General features: G+C 51.5%; 1 protein-coding gene across 1 annotated transcript in view; it reads left to right on the plus strand.

Annotated features, from left to right (window-relative positions):
* The window catches only part of Angpt1 (angiopoietin 1), a 178,605-nt gene that overhangs the window by 154,045 nt on the left and 7,134 nt on the right, over window positions 1-17,426 (plus strand). The window contains exons 7-8 of the mRNA XM_004642268.2: window positions 1,090-1,256; window positions 11,899-12,029. Of these exons, the coding sequence (XP_004642325.2) occupies window positions 1,090-1,256; window positions 11,899-12,029 (298 nt within the window). The remainder of the gene's footprint in view (window positions 1-1,089; window positions 1,257-11,898; window positions 12,030-17,426) is intronic.

Genomic DNA, 17,426 nt, shown 5'->3' on the forward strand with positions numbered 1-17,426 from the left:
CCTCCCTCCTTCCCTCCTCTTTCTCCTTCCTTCCCCGCTTCACTCCTCCCCTTGCTCTCCACCCCTTCCTCCCTTGTCTTTCTCCTTCCTTTCTTCCTTCCCTGCATCCCCCTCCCTCCCCTCCCCTCCCTTCTTTCTCCTTTCTTTTCCTTTCTTCTCTCTGCCTGAGTGCTGGGTATGTGCCAGCCTGGCCTTAGTGTGGCACGCTCCACAGACACTGCCCGTGGACCTCTGTGTCAAGAAAGGAGAGAAACCTGCAGCCCGAAAGGAACCTAGCCCTGAGTAGAAGTAAGGGCTGCTTTCTGAAGCAACAGCAGCTGTCCCAAGCGTAGAACCATTAGTTCTTTATTTCCCTGTCACTAATATTGCCAGCATTAAGAGCCAGCCCGTATTTGGGGACCGCTTTTTCTTTTACTCTCTCAGGAACTACCTTGAATACCTAGCAACCATACCCAGGATTTCTCCAAAGAGCTCAGTGGAGTCCTTGTGGCTGAGACAGTGTCGCTCCTTCATCTTCGAACTCAGCCACTGCCTACAGCTGTGGGAGCCCACGCCCAACGCTGCAGGAGCGGTTATAGCCGCAGACTTACGGGTCTGCTCTTATCACCAGAAAAAGTTGAGCAAGTTAAGACTGCTGAAGTCATGGGTCTGCTAATCCACAAAGTTACAGGAGCAGTGCTAGATTCCTGAAAAGTAATCATGACAATTAGTTAATAGTTCTGATGCCACCCTGATAACACTCACTGGAAAATGCTTAAGTTAAAGATATTAACCAATGTTTTAGAAATTTTTTTCTAAAAGCAATATTTGCAAGTGTTTTCTGGTTGAATGTGTCAACCCCTTTCATTTCATTGAAAAACACCTCATCCATGTGGAGCAGATTAATGGAAATTTCAACGTAATCACAATTAGACTGTTGGCTCAATGGAGAGAAACACACAGGAGAGCGTGGACACTAGTGATTGAGAACAAAGGCTGCAAAATCCAGAGACTCGTCTGTCGTTATATTCTAGACGCTGATGCCTGTTGCCCGGGCCTGCCCCAGGAGTGCGCTTCCCCACCACTCACCCACCTCCGTTCTCCTTGCAGGGCTTCGGGAACCCGTCGGGCGAGCACTGGCTGGGGAACGAGTTCATCTTCGCCATCACCAGCCACAGGCAGTACACCCTGAGGATCGAGCTGCTGGACTGGGAGGGCAACCGTGCCCACTCGCAGTATGACAGGTTCCACCTCGGCAATGAGAAGCAGAACTACAGGTAGGCAGGGCTGGGCTGGGCCTCCTGGAACCGGCAGCGGGCACCGGGCAGGTCTCTGCACCCGGAGCACGCAGGCAGGCGGGCTCGGCAGGGAGCTGTGCTGCCCGCGGCACCACCCGGAACCGGGGGTCTGGCAAGGCAGGAGGGAAGAGGAGGAAAACCCCTCCTGTGCTCCGGCTGTCACTGAAACGTAAAAATAACGATTTTAAATATTTGATTACCCTTCTAAATGAGCAACGTGTACACACACACAAAAAAAAATTTAAACGGCTCAGGAATTTGAGTGTACGATTCTGTTCCTGGAACCTGCTTAGGCACTGGCCTTGTGGTGGTCAGGGACGGTGCAGGGCTGGCTGCAGAGTTGGGTGCGCTCTGCTGCCGAGGAGCCTTGCAAGCTAGCTGGCTTTCCCCAGGATGGGGGAGTCTCGCCGGAGCGATCACGGTTCTAAGGATTCGGGCAGCGCTTGGCGCTCAGCAAGCCCTGGGTGGCTGCCGCAGCGCCATAACTAGTCAGAAAGACGGCGACCCCAGCTCCTACACCGTTTCCGGAAATATCACAACATGGCTGCGAAACGAGATGCCAAGCAGTGACAAACGCCGAAGCCCTGTGCTTCTGCCCTGCCGGTGTGGCCGTCCGCTCCTCCTCACAGTTCAACTGCGTCTATTCCTCGTTTGTCTTTTCGAGATGTACAGTCTTTATTTTAAATCTGCATCCCTTTTACGTACAGCTCATTTTCCGTTGATAGACTGTGTATGGGCTTGGATCCTTGGAGACGTAATCATTTTCTCAACAAATAGTGATGATGTCACCACAACAGAAGATGCGCAGCAGATCTGAGGACTTGGCGGTCTCAGGAGGGGCAGCCAGGGTGGACTCTGTGGCAACTCGAGAAACCAAAGAAGAGACATTCATAAAAAGCAATGAAGTGTACAAAGATGTGTTTCCAAGGAGGTCAATATTTGGAGGGCTTCGTAACAAGGAAAAGCGCCGTCAAGCATCAGGGTGCTCTTGTGTAAATGTTTTGACCTGAAACTTGACACAACATGAAACTTGGCTCCGTCGGACAGCCCGACGACAGCACCAGCACACAACCAGTCTGCGCTTTTTCTAGGCTCCTGGAGAATTTGCTTTGGCTCGTTTCCAAAACGCTTCTCAGTTCCGTGTGAGTGGCTGTGTGTGTGGGTATCGTGCATGGGTGTGTGGGTGTGATGTGTGCAGGCATTTGTGGTGTTGGGGCGCAGAGCAGGGGCAGGTTGGCTGAAGGCTCCGGGCGTGGGGTGCACGTGGTTCCGGCCCAGCGTGAGGAGGGGCGCCTCCTTCCATTCACATCTGCGATTCTGGCCCTCGCCCGCATGCCCCCTTCTAAGGTCAGCGTCCGACGCGGGATCAGGGTGTGGGCCCCACTTTGCTTTCTTGAGAGACTTGTGTACCTTGAGACTCAGATTTATAACGATAGGAGGAACTTAACAATTTCATCTCAAACCTCTAGCTTAGGAGGAGAAAGGTGAGGCCCAGAAATACACAATATTTTTTCCCAAGGAGGGAGAAAGCCTGGTGACCCCACTTGCTTGGCGTGGTTTTCGCGGAGTGCCGCTGTGAGGAAGTCGGGGATCCAGCCTGCTCCTGCCCGTCCCTGCTGGGCCCGCGGGAGATCCCTCTACGTGACGCCTTCTCCTGCGCGATTTGGCCGCAGGTGGGATGCAGGCCTCCCGGAGCCACGGAGCCTGCGCTGGCGGCCGAGGGCACGGCTGCAGCGGCCAGCCCCGGCTCCCCGCTGGCTCCTCGCGGCCTGCCGGCCTCTGCCTGGAGGAGTCCGCCTCCGCACGCTGCTCCTGCCGCCCAGCTAGGACAGCGCTGTGCACAGCCGGGCAAGCCGGGAGTGCTCAGGCTTGTACGCGCTCTCCTGGCCCAGACGCCGAGCCGTGCTCCGGCCGGCAGGTCGTCTCTGAGCGGGTCGCTAGCTGGGGACCTGCGTGCACACTGCCACGTGCAGGGCGGGGGGGGGGGGCTCCGTGTTGACCACTTCACTTGGATTTGCGTAACTCTTCGCGCCGTGCTGTACCGTCGGACAGAAACAGGCCCTCGCCTGCTATCCTGCACCGCACAGTCAGCCAGGATCTGGCGCCCGCTGCAGGAGCCGCTGCCCGGCCTCCCCGTGCTCCTTCCGCGAGCGGGCCCGAGGTCCCGCGGCGATGTGGGTCGGAACAGCGCCCTGGGCCGCAGATCCAAAGGTCATCGGACCGGTGGTTAAATAAGGCATAACTGTAATAGTTTGTCCTTAATGAAATTATTTTTACATGTCAATTAGTTACTGCTTCTTTTGTCTTTGGTGATAGGTATTATTACATGCATTTTAAGAATGGGGAACCAATACTGATCCATTCATTTGCTCAACTCAGCTAAATTACAAATTAAACTCATTACTAAGGAATTTGCACTGAATTTTGTTAATTTTACAGAGCTTTTCATTTTTCATAGATTTCCTTTTTTGAATTAAATTCAGAAATTTTCTTGTTTAAAAAAATCAATCTTAGAAACTATGTTCTGGAAATCTTTTAGCTGTGGTCATAATATACAGACTCAACTTTAAAATGAAGAGCAGATAACCATTCCTGTGCGTTGGTGTGGCTATGTGTTGTGAGTGGGCAGATGAGCGTGTGTGTGTGTGTGTGTGTGTGTGTGTGTGATATACACACTTAACTTTCATCCTCTAAGGAGACTTCATTTTATTTTATTTTTATTTTTGTGGTATCAGGGATTGAACTCAGCACCCTGTGCTTACCAGGCAAGCACTTACTCTACTAAGCTATTTCCCCGGCCCTCTAAGGAGACTTCAAACAATTTTCACAGATAAGAAAGAAGGTCCACAGAACCTGAGGGGAGTCGATAAGTGACAGTAGTGGTCTAAGGGTGTGGTTGTCGCCATTTCATATGAAGTACAGCACAGCCGGTGTAAGATTGTTAAACGCCTCCTGGGGATCTCATCCTGGCAGGCGGCGAAGCCTTCCTGCCTCTGGCTTGATGTTCCTGAGTTTCTTCTCTGCGCTACCGCTACTGCTGGGGCAACTTTCCTGCCAACCTTGCTGGGTTCCTCCTCTCCTAAGCACGCAGACAAGGTTCAGATCCCCGCAGGTCCGCGTGAGGTCCAAGGCTCTGTATGCCTGGCCATACCTCCCTGCCCCGGGCCCCCAGCCCAGTTCTACCCACCCGCATACCCTGCTTTTGTGACTCCATCTTGGTAGCTGCATGCAATCCCCCAAGCCCTTCGTGCCTTTCCTCATGCCATATCCATGCCCTTCCTACATTAACCCACATGATCACCTAGATGTGTCTTAAATCTTTTCTAGTTCCATGGACTTTGAATTCTTTGCTGAGCAAATTTATGTATCTCTAATAAACACTTGAAAGTGTCCATTACCAGTAGAGTGCAGTGGCATTTTAATTTTCATGGAAGCTTTATTGGTCCCAAAACAAAGTTGAAAAACAATAGACACCACCAGTACAAACAGTACTGAAATATAATAAGCTAACTGTAGCCTTTCAGAGATGTTCTAATCGATTGGAAAAAGCCCTGAAATAAGAATCAGAGTTGCAGACCCTTGAGGAAATCTGGCTTTCTCATCAGTAAAGCCGAAGTGGCTGCACTGGTCCTGCTCATGCAGGAGGGCAGTCTTGATGAATGCTGTGGACAAGAGGCTGAAGCGAGTGCACAACCCCCAGCCTGGGAGACAAGCCAGGGCTCACAGAGAAGCCAAAACCACCAAACACACCAAGTCAAAGGAGCAGGACAGGGGTGCTCCACAGAATGTGGTCACTGTGCTGTGGCTGTTACCTACGGCAGCATTGGGTGGTGGCCCACGGCAGGAACCCATCTGGATGCCTTTGCCCTGAATGTCACCCTGAGACGACACCGCCAACCCGAGCTGCTGCCTCACTGCTGCTACCCAGCTCTCACCTGGAGTTCCCTGTGGGCCATACGAAACTCAGAGCTGTGCCAGGAAGGGAACTCAGCAAAGTTCCCAGGTTACTTAAGTGGATTGGGCACAGTCCAGCTGCGCCTACAGCAGGCCCCACATGACCTTTACACCCAGCTTTCTCATCTAAGTGGGAGCACTGCCTCTAGCCAGAAAGATATACAAGCATGCTGTGTATTTGGTAAGCTTGAATGCCACATAAATATGAAAGATACTTAGATTTTTAAATTTTAATGTTTATTACACTAATACATTTATAATTAATCCATTGACACTCTAGTGGTATGATCTGCATTGTTAGCCCTCTTTGTGGTCCCCCAAATCTCCCTGGCTATCTGGTTGCCCCCTGGACGCAGTGTGGACGCCAGGGGCACGCACTGCAATGTGGCATTGCGTTATTATAATTTAAGAAGTGGGATTTACCAACTGGAAATAAATTCAGTTACATCATTTTCAAGAAGGAAAAAGAAACTGCATAAAACTTCCAGTTTTAATGTAAAAAAGAGTTTTAATGAACACATTTCACTAGAGAGTTATTATAGGTCTTAGGGTCAATTTTTTCCCCAAAGTTCATTAAGTTTAGCTTTAATAGGAAATCTTGTATCAGAGACAACGAAGTGAGTCACTTGTAACCGATACAAAATTTGAACTAGTTAAGGCTGAATAATAATGTAACAATGTATAATGCCTATCACAACTATGTTCTGGCTCTAATCCTTATCATGCACATTTGTGGATATTCATATTATATATTTTCATATGATTTATTGTGCAGAAATGAATTTGAAAGATTAAAACCAACTAGTTGAAACCAGGCATGGTGACGTATGTGTGTATCCCAGCACTCAGGGGGCTGAGGCCGGAACGATGCCCTGAGCTTAAGGCCTGCCTGTGCCACGTAGTAAGTTCAAGACCAGCCTTAGCTGCGTAGTGAAACCCTGCCTCAAAAATTGAAAAGCTGAATAACTGATAGCTGTCAAATGATTTTTGGAGAAGAAGTTTCCACTGGAGAAGGTGAATGGAATATTTGGGCAAAAATTGTAAAAACAACCTTGAAAATAATTTGGCCATTAAATAATGTTTTTGCACAAGGATTGTTTGGGCCAAGTTCCTCATTGGGAAGGAGCTGGCGGAATGTGTAACACTGTACTGGGAATCCAGAGACCTGACCTCTGGACTCAGAGCTGGAGTCACTTTTCTGAATGACCTTGGACAAGCTGCTTCACTCTTCCAGCTCCCAGATCCTCTAGAGTAAAAGGAGGAGGTAAACCTGAGGTTCTTCCAGCTGCACAACTCAGCTCTTCTTTAATCATTAAAGTACTCTCATGCCCTGATGTATTTCAAGGACAAAACAAAATCATGTGGGGTGAAACGATTTCTCTTGAGCATCCCATGTAAATTTGAGCTCTGCAATTTTGTAGGAATTGGAAAAGTTGTCTCACTTTTCTTGGTGAAATAGTTCTCATTTCTCTGGCTCTCTGGCTCTGTGGCCCTGCCTGGACCCAGCAGCAGATGATGTCAAAATACTGAGAGGAAAGTCATTTTAGCAGCAGTTTGGGGGTGCAATGGTCGAAAAACACGGAGAGTCTGCTGGCTGCTTCTACCCTCTTCAGTCTCTACTGCAGGCTTTCAAACTCAAGGGTTCCAGTAGTTTTGTTTGAATTTTACAAATAATGTATCTACTTTGGTAGGCATATTATTTTTACTGTGTGCATGTGCGTGTGCATGTGCGTGTGTGTGTGTGTGTGTGTGTGTGTGCATGCACGAGGTTACTTCCTAAAATCTGGAAGGGATTAACACATTCCTGCCAGTTTTTAAAAATCAGTTTTATTAATGAAAAGACCAATAAAAGCTCCTCAGTCTGCCTGAACTCTGGTGGCTCAGGGGACACACAGTATGCCCCTGCTGAGTGTCCTGAGCAGGCAGAGTCTTGTACCTCTGCCAGGAGGAAACACTGACGTGCAGGTGCACACCAGCTCTTACGGGGTCACTGTGCACCTGCTGGGGTCAGGAAGTCCTTTGATTTTCATGCAGATCAATGTCTCTCTCCAGTCTGGAACTCTTCAGGGCCAATGAGCACAAAGATGCCGGGACTGTTCCACGTCAGGATCCCAGAGGAGTCCTGCTAAGGAAGCAGCAGCGGGACTCAGAAACCTGCACCCCACAAACTCACTGCCAGCTCCCCTCTGGGAAGCAGCCCTAGACTTCCTATGACTGTCACCTGCCCCGGGTCTCCAGCTGTGTGACAGCGCAGGCAGGCCTGGCAGGAGAGGCCACCAGGCAATGAGGGCACCATGCAGGGGATGGGCGGTCACTCCAGAGACACAGAGTGTGTGGAGGAGAGCTGGTGGCAGGGCAGGCTGGGCATGGAGCAGCCGGGGTTCCTGAGCCGAGGGCAGGCAGGGGTGGGCAGGGCAAAGCCCACGGCTGGGGGGAAGAGGACAGAGCCCTGGGGCCCATGGGGCCATGCCTGCTGCTGCTGCTTCGGACCTCCTGAGTGCTCACAGGGACGAAGTGTGTGGAGGGAACTCAGTGCCCTCCAGGGACCTCAAGGCCACATAGTTCATGTTAGTGCTCAGTTGTAAAATGAAATATTAGGAAAAGAAAGGAACAAGGCAAGAACTTTGTATTTACTTATTTTACTAAAAATAGATATGTTCTACAATATATATCTTTGAACTTTGGGAATACAGTTTCATTGGCGCAAATCTCATGAATAAAATATGTATCTTATTGTCCAACAGAGAGTGCTCCATCAGCAGGAGCAGATGCAGCCAACGGTGTTGCGTTGGGGCCACCGGTCCCTTTGGACAAGGAATCTCTATGGCGAGATAGATATAGATATAGATATAGATATATGAAAATTGAGGCTGTGGCTTCACACATTAGTCAGGTGCTCTCCCACTGAACTATTTCCCAATGCTTTTTTGTATTTCAAACAAGGTTTTACAGGGTGTTCAGGGTCTCACTACTAGATTAGACTTGTAGTGATCCACCTGTTCACAGCCTCCCAAGAGCTGGGATAACAGGCACGCATCACCACACCCAGTCTCAACTGCCATCTCAGCGTACCCTGGGGGTGGTCAGGGCCGGCACGGCAGGCCCGGGGATCAAACCCCCAGACCCTGTTCCTGCTGGCAGGTGCTTTAATCCACTGAGCTATTTGGCTGGTCCTTCCCAAATCCTTTTTAAATTTTACTTTGAGACAGGGTTTTACTAAATAATCTAAGCTGGCATTGAATTTGCAATCTTCCTGCCTCTACCTCCCTAGCAGCTGGGCATGCACCACCATACCTCACTAACTTCACCTGTGTTTTGAACGTTTACAAGCTTCCTATCACTGAAAAACATGCTTTCGAAGCAGAAGTCACTTGCGATGGGGTTCCCAGTACTGAGAGCTCAACACCCAAATGGTTGGCAAGCTCTTTTGGACAGAGTCTGTGATGACACTGAAAATGCATGCCATCAGAACTTGGTGAGTGAAACTGTACAGGTGGGACATGTGCAACCAAGGTATGCATAAGGCGGTCACACTGGAATCTGAAAGCGAGTGAAGCCAGATTCGCTGAAGCTGAAGCGGCCCATAACTCCAGCAGCAAAGCTTTCTTAATCACAGCACAGAGTCTCAGCACCATCAGGGGCATGGGCACCGACGAGCAGGTATCAAGGCTCAGGATGCAAGTGAAATAATGTCCTCTCCTTAGCACAATGCTGCATCAGTGCGCACAGATCCTGGTGCTTCTTCCTGACCCAATTCTGCCAGACAAAAAGGACACCAAGTCAGGAAGCTTGGAGGTGACAAGGTCTGCAGAATGAGAGAGGCTGGGGGATGACCTGCAAGGATTGTCGCCCTAACGTGGGTGAAGCAGGGAAACACACCGAACGTGGCTGGATTAATAAAGCATCTTGCTACACAACACAAAGATCACGGGGTTCTGAAAGACTGGGGCTTGGTGGGCTTGGGCAAATAGCTGAATGAGAGGATTGTTATTCGCGCGGTGTCCAGGGTGAGTCCAGGGTCCAAGGTGAGTGGCCATTAGGCTATGCCCTGGTCAGCAAAGCAGCTGTTTGTCCTTGTTCCTCTCACACTGGGCGGCCCACACAGCTACTGTTGACCTACCTTCCCTGCACACTGTCACTGTTGCTTAGCGCAGTGTGCGCCCTTTGCTTTCTCTTTTATTACCACTGGAGTGCTTGTGCTGCACGAGGCCACCCTTCTAAGGTGCTGCTGCCCTGTTCTGTGCCATGGCAGTGTTAGGAGGGTGCTGCTGCTATGAGAGCTTTGTACTGAGGGGCGCCTGACAGTCAGGAGGGCAGGAGACCGGCTGCAGCCCACACGGGGCGCCACACGCTCGCCATGCTGCGCGCCTCTCAGGGCTCACTTGTGCTGAGTGTGCGGAGAAGTGAGACTTTCTGTCACACTCACTGGCGGATTCTTGACTTCTCTTCCTTGCATACTTACACTACACGAGCCACCAGCTCCTGCTTGGGATTTCTGCGTGGGTGTCTGTGCTTCTTGGCTGCATCCTAAATTGTGGCTTCGTCCATCCACACAGGACCAACCGTGCCCCCCTCCTTCTCACAGCCTTGTCGTCGAGATGTCACCAGAATTTCTGCGAAAGCAGAGCACTGTCACACAGCCACCTGCCAGGTCCCTTCCGAGAGCGCCCCAGGTTCGCTTCGGGGATGTCCCGGTCACTCCCTGGCACACGTTTACAAGCTCTTGCAAATGAGTCCATGGTTTGCTTTGCTTTGGGGCCAGTCTGCTGCCTCATCTTTCGGGGCTGCTTCTCGCTCCTCTCTCGAGCTTCCCACGGCCACCGCTCTGTTTCTGGGATTCACTTCTTTAGCGTTTACAGATCAGCGAGATTACGGGGTTTCCACTCCGGCTTCCGCCTCTCGGCCTGTCTGCAGTTCTCTCCGCACTGCGGCGGGTCACCCCATTTCCTTCCTTCGCAGGCCGCGCAGCTCTGCACTGTGGACCCGCGCCGCGCTTTCTTGTCCCCTCCGCCCTCGGGGCACCCAGATTGCTTCCTCGTCTAGCTGCGGAAGCGTGAGCGGGGCGTCTCCCACGTCCATCCGGTGCTGGAGCAGCGAATCAGCGAGGCCATTTCGGAAAATAGTATGAGGCCCCCCCGCAGTGCTGCCACCGGAACAGCAGCGGTCCAGCTGCCCAGCTCGGCCACGTGGCTTGGCTTATTTTTTAAATACATACTGTCTTGAATTCTTTTTGCCTCAGTCACCTAGAGAAACAGCTGCCTGCTATGCGGCTCGGACCGCAGCCCTCACGCTCACCGCTCAGAGCGTGAGCAGTGCGTCCAGCCTCTGGAGGGGTGCACTGTGGCCAGCCACCGTCCGCTGGAGTCCCACCCAGAAGGAGCTCAGTCTGTAAGGTCCAGGCCACGGCGGCTGGGGCATCGCTGCGGCCGAGGGGTGCACACCTGGCTCCGGCTCTGTGCTCCCCAGACAAGCAGCTTCCTCGCCGCAACGTGGCTCTGTGGATGGAATCTGTCTTGCGAGACCGCGAGGCCAGGTCCCACGGTAACCCTGCCATGGCTGAGTGGGACCCCTGGCTCGCTGGTGCCCGTAAGGGTGCGCGTGGGCTCGGGACCTGAGGGTCTCTGGGAGGGATCACGCTAAGACCTCAGGGCGGATCTGAAAGGCGGTGATGTTGAACGTGACGTTTCCCAGGACACCGGCTGATCGAGGGCTCCCTAAGTCTTCCCCAGGGAGACCTGTCCCCTTGGGGCAGGCACAGCCTGAGTGAGCCGGCACGCGAGAGCAGCGGAGCAAACAAACCAAGCCCGCTGCCCTGCCTCACCAGTGACCTTTAGCCTGCTTCCCAGAGCTGAAAATAGAAGCTGGCCTTAGAGTCGTCTGCACTCCTGCTAGCAGCTCTACCCCTCATCCAACCAACAAAACCTGGCTGGTCTTTAATTATGTGATTTACTCAGACTCCCGGTTTTCTGTAGCACATTAGGTCCAGGGTGTCCTAGCCACCTGGGCAGCCTAGGTCAGCCCCTGCGCTCCCACTGCAGGGTGTGAGTACCCTGCTCTGGGTGGCACTTCACCCTAGGGCTCAGGAGCGGCCTGCGGCCCTTCTCTGGGTGGGGTCCCTTTCGTCTTGGACACTGCTCAGGGAAGCAAGAACCATGGGGCAGCATCTGCCCTGACGCTGTACAGGGTGTTTTCTTCTGAAATGAGTGCCTGTGATAACGAACAACCCACAGTCTGTGTGTGTGTGTGTGTGTGTGTGTGTGTGTGTGTGTGTGTGTGTACATGTGTGCACGCATGTATGTGTGTATTTTCTTTTGGTACTGGCAATTGAACTGAGGACCTTGCACTTGCCAGGCAGCCACTGCGCTGCTGAGCTACATCCCCAGCCATAGTCCTTTTTTGAATCCTGCATCATCAGCGAACTATGAGTTTATATGCAGTGAGAGAAATGCCTTAGAGTCTTACCTAACTTGATCTGGAGTCTGCCTCCCTCCTGTCTCTTTTATTTCCTTTTTTCTTCTGACTTTCAGTTCAGAGAGCCATTTGGTTAAAGGACTGAGTTCAAAGAACAGAGAAGATGCTGAGAAACTTAAACATCCTGCAGCTGGTCCTCGGGTTCTGCCCCGTTGTGCGTGGCTGACCTCCTCCCCTGTCTGCCTGTCCCCTGCAGGTTGTATCTGAAAGGCCACACAGGCACTGCAGGGAAGCAGAGCAGCCTGGTCCTACATGGCGCGGACTTCAGCACAAAGGACGCGGACCACGACAACTGCATGTGCAAGTGCGCGCTCATGCTGACGGGAGGTGAGTTGCACGGGTGGTGTCTTCCCTGCTTGCAGAGAGGAAGAGCGGCCTGGAGGCCTGTCCTGCCCTCTGTTCACGGGCTGCCCCTCGGCAGCAACAGGAGGGGGACATGCCGAGCTTCACCCACCGCACCTCAGCAGCCCCACTATCCAATGTTCATGGTGCCCGAGTGGGGAGAACAAAGCCTAAGGTACAGCACATGCTATGGGATCTCACAGAGTGCTTCAGGGAACGTGGAGAACTTAGTGATGTGGAAGGAGAACTAGAGAAGGGAGGTGCAGTTCAGACCAAGGGAAGGCGTCTTTCTCCTGCTACCCATCCTCCCTGGCTTCCCTCCTTTATTTTTTGCAGCACTGGGGATAAACCCAAGGATGCTCTACCACTGAGCTACGTCATCACCAGCTCTTTTATTTAATTTTGATTTTTTTATTTGGGGATAGGGTCTCCCTAATTTGCCAAAGCAGTACTCAATTGTCATCCTGCCTCAGCCTCCAGAAGCCCTGGGCTTGGAGGGACAGCTGTGGAGTCCAGTCCCCGCCATGGGCCTCCCCTGGAACTGTCCCACCCCCACCCCCACCCCTGTGCAGATGCCTTTTCCAGCGTTGGGAAGCCCAGGGCTGCTGACCTCAGCTCTGTCATGCCTTCTGCCGAAGCTTCAGCATAGCATTTGCCTTCACAGCCAACCTCGCGAGTATTTGAATCTCCTCAGCACTTGCATAATCTCCTCTCCCCACAAGTACACAGACAGTTGCCACTAATCTCCCATTGCTTAACAGTGTGGTCCCCACAGGTTCTTCAAAGCATTTTTTTTTCTCATTGCCTGCTTGATCTCATCAACAAAGCTGTCAGTCAGTAGCTTTGCATAAAAACAAAAAGACGACTATTCCAGCTTATGCCCATTTTGATGTTGCAGTACGTCTCCTCTTACCCGTGTCTGCTTTCCGGGCAGCTTTGCTCACTGCACACGTGTGGTGCTGCAAATGCCCCAGTACCGTCTCCCTGGGCATGGCGCGTGCTCCAGGGCTCTCCCTCCTGTCTAATGATGGAGTCAGGGAAGCAGACCTCCTCCTTGGACTTAGGGTTTCATTTCTGCCTTGCATGACTGAACTCTGCCATACTCTGTCATCATAGTCCTTCCTGGACACAGTCCCTCATCCCCAATAACTACATAAGTTGTGGAGAGAAAATTCCACTTATTGCTTGGCTGGAAGCATCTCAGCAAGTGTGTTTCTGTCATGAACACCGTTACCCTATCGAATGTCCCTTTGAAAGAGTTCAGGGCTGGAAAAGCCATTCACTTGTTCTGAAAGGCTGAAATGTGGGATTTGATGGCCAAGAACTGAAAGCCATACAGGTGAGCGGCAGTGCTGTCCAGGGCCTGGCCGTGAGCTGGGGCTGCGCATTCTGCTCAGCGACCCCACCTCAGGCCTGTCAGGCTCCCTCTGAAGGCCTGCTGCTGGACGCCATTCCCCTCCTCTGAACCCTGAGTCCCAACTGACTGAACAGGGTTCCTCAGGCAGGGGCTCACAAGCCACATGCTCCGCCATCCTCCGTTAGAGCTGTGTTGCTCCCCCTTCCCTTCTGTTCTTCATTTCTCATAGTAGGAATTGAGGGCAATGCCAGATTTATCTCGCTTCCCTATTGCGAGCACTTTCCTTCCGGAACACGGACAGACCGGGGTTGGGGTTGCAGTACTGTCACCCTTATCTACAGAGACCAAAAGCCAGGAGACAGAGAGGCTTAACTGAAAACAGACGGCATTTCAAGCAGGCCTGAAGTGGAGCATTTGGATCTCACTCTTTCCTCTGACCAGTGTAAGGCATTTTAATGAGCACCTACTAATGAGACCAAGTTCCCTGAGAAACAAGCGGGTGGATTAGAGCTTCTGACTCCTTGGGAGAGATTGTCATCCCAAAGTGAATGATAAATGGCATCACCCGGGCAAGTCCTAGCCTGGGAAGAGTTGGGGTCAGGAGCTGTGGCCACCAAGGGGACCTCCAGGGAAGGGAGAGCAGGCTGGTCCTCATGCGTGTCCTGTGCTTGTGGGTCCAGTAAAGCCAGGCTTCTGCATCTTTTTCTGGTTCTGTGGTCCTAACATTTCATGCACTCCTGGTGGCTGCTGGCAGAAAGCCAAAGGGAATGTTGCTTTGCAGCACGTAAGTGATAGTTCTGTTGCTCAGCGCCAGCACCGAATGGGATGCCCCAGTCTGCATCAGTGCACACAGGCACAGGCTCACCCTGCTGTCATGTGCTCACTCCTGCCTCAGAGAGCTGGAGAGCTCCTGACCAGCAAAAGGCTGCGACCTCTGTGCTTCGTGGGCAGCACTGTGGAGTACACATGCACCTCAGGTGGGAAATGGTACGCGCATGCTTTGTGGAAGCCAGCTCTGACCAGAGACACTTGTGGGCACAGACAGCCACGTACCACACCTGTGGGTGCATGAGGAAGGGCGACCAGTGTGGGAAACACTGCCTTCACCCCTCAGAGGGCACCTGCTGCGTCCTCCTGGACAGTTGGTTTCATTCCATCAGACTTAGCAGTCTGATCTACCACTTGTCAGCAGACAGTGAAAATGGAATTTCGTCCACTGTGTGCTCTGCTGTAGTTTATATAAATTTATTGTACACAAAATAGATATGAAAAATTGGGAAAATTAAAACTTATTGTATCGTGTGATTCAAGTGAACTTATATTCTACCAAAACATGTTCCTGACAGTACATTAAGACTGTGCAAAACAAATATTTTAAGTCTGTTTAAGCTATACCTTGAAGCAACAGTGATTGCAATTGTACTATCTAATTATTAATTGCAGAAAGAATTATGCCTGAAAGTCTGCCATGAAACATCATTACTAGAGCTTGCTGACAACAGCGATGGTGTTCTTGGCACCCTCTCCTTCTTGAGTTTCCCTTCAGTTCGGGGTCCACGTTTAGGATAAAATATAAGAGTTCTGTAAGGTGTGACCTTCTTTCTTCCACAGAAAGAACCCTAAACCCATTTCTCTTCCCAAGCCTGAGCCATGTCAGCTGACAGGAGGCTCTGAACACACAGGGGATGTCCCTTGGTGCAGCTCCAGGGGGACAGGACAAAGCTGGCCCGGCATCTGCTGTGCCCTGGATCTGCCCCGCGGATGCATCAGGCTGAGTGCTGTCTGCCCGGCCCAGTCTCTAATCTTGCAACAAGGGGAAATGAAAGCAACTGCGTGCGCTGGGGTTTAGGACAGGAGTGCACACGCATGCCGCGTGGACAAGCATGGAGTCGAAGAGTGAACAGCAGCGGCTGGGACCGACCTGAGGGCTCGCTGGACCTCACAAGACTCAGCTCCTGAGTGGTAAACTCGGAGTGTTAGGCTCCTGAATTGCAAGTAAATTAGAGCTTATAAATGCAAAGTTTAGGACTGTGTTATTTTCTCAAAGCACAATTTATTTATTAGAAAAATAGCAGAAAATATCTGAGAATGTGCTTCGTAAATTTGGAAGGAGTTGACTCGGAAGCGACATGCTTACGGCACAGAGCTACCCCTGAGGGTTAGACCTGGTGGTGGACGAGAAACGAGCAGATGCTTCACTGTGTTTTCTTCCCTCATCACCATATAGCAGATGTTTCTTGGACTCTTCAGTCCAACAGGCATTTCTGCATTATCGTGAGTGATTTATGCTTGATAATTTACATGAAGTTTCCCAAAGATTTTTAACTGGGAAAGAGGAATGCAGCAGTTCCTTTCCACAGACCGAAACACGGGACAGTTCCCTGTTCCACAGAGGTGGGGTCAGAGCAAGGCCTGGACCCAGGCGCCCGGCAGCGTCTGGAGCAGCTCTGCTCCACACTGTCTGCACCCAGGCACCACAGAGTCCCCTCCCCGGATAGGATAGAAGGGAAGCAGAGTCCGCAGGAGAGGAGGGACAGTAACAGGAGCCCAGGCATTTTACCTGGGCTCAACATCGAGGGCCGGGAAGAACAATGGCTCATCTCTGGAATACAGAAAAGAGAGGAGAAATCTCAAGACCTGGCGTGAAGCATCCACAGCGCCGGATGGCAGGGGGAGCGCAGCGCTCTGGACGGCATCTCTGCCCCAGTGTACAGAGACCTGCAGCTGCCTGCAGCTCATTTCTCAGAAAAGAAGCCATGCAGCACGTAAGCTTGCGTGTCAGATTCCTTTTTTGCTTGCTTATGGGCTCAAGGTGCATCCATTTCCCGCGAGCTTACCCTCCTCAGTGGGAGAGCAGAGCTCCACCGTGCATGCTCACACTCTCTGCATACTTTTGTCATCGATGGGCAGCCAGGCCAGTCTCAAGATTCAGCAGTGGGAAAAGGACCAAGGGGTGGCGGGAAAGAGAGAGATGAGATGATGGACGCAGGCGCGGAGACGCGGCCCTGCACCACTGCCCCGAAGGAGCGCAGTCATTTGTACGGCCAACAGTGCTAATGAAAATGAAATTATCAAGGGCCAACGAGATAGCTCAGCGGACTAAGTGCCTGCTTAGGCAAGCGCAGGGACCAGGTTTCGATCCCAGGACTCACATGCTGTGCTGGCCCTGCCTCTGGGTAGACTGCGCCAGCCACCGAGTCTGGGCGTGGTGGCAAATGTCTGTAATCCCAGCGCTGGGGAAGCTGAAAACAGGAGGAGCACTAGTAGTCCAAGCTGTTTAGTGAGATACTGTATCAAATACTTTAAATAAATAAGTAAATGTTAAAGATTCCCTCAAGCCTCTCCCGAGCCTAGCAGTACCTGGACACCTCCACACATACACGCTCACCAGTGGCCTTTGTTCCGGTCCTGTCTGTGGTAACTGCCGCCGGGCAGTCCAGCCCAGCCTGGCATTCAGTTAAGGATAGAAGGGTGAGATCTTGGACTCTGTGCGAGCTCTTTGTGAGTTTCTGGTTAGAATGCATCACTGAATATGCATAAAAGAAATCCACCAAAGGGTGTTTCTTTTCATTTTGCTGGGCTTTTTACCTTCAAAAAGAAGTGTTGAGAGATATTTTGTTTAGGATCAGAGGACTTTTTTGAGAGTTAGATTTCCTGACTTAAATAAATTTGAACTTCCTGAGTACAGGCCTTAGAATCAGATTCCTATTTTCTGGGTAGAGTTTAACTTATTAGTGATAGAATGTGACTTTTCTGCTGCAAAGATAAATGACTCAAGTAATTTAAAGGCCTGGCAAGCTGGGATAGTTATTACAAAAACTAAATTTTAATGAGTTAAGCGTAAATGAATTAGAAACATGCTTCTCAGATTTCTTACTAAAACATACACGAGGTTACAGGTTATAAGGAGGAATGCCTGGCGAGGGCTGACGCTGCAGCCGCCAACCACAAGCGCCTTCTCTTCACCACCTAGCGCTCCGGTGTTCAGCGCGCCCGCCCTGCCCCTCGCAGCCCGCCCCGCCCCC

Source organism: Octodon degus, unplaced genomic scaffold, assembly GCF_000260255.1.
Source record: "Octodon degus isolate 3935 unplaced genomic scaffold, OctDeg1.0 scaffold00148, whole genome shotgun sequence".
NCBI classification, from domain to species: domain Eukaryota; kingdom Metazoa; phylum Chordata; class Mammalia; order Rodentia; family Octodontidae; genus Octodon; species Octodon degus.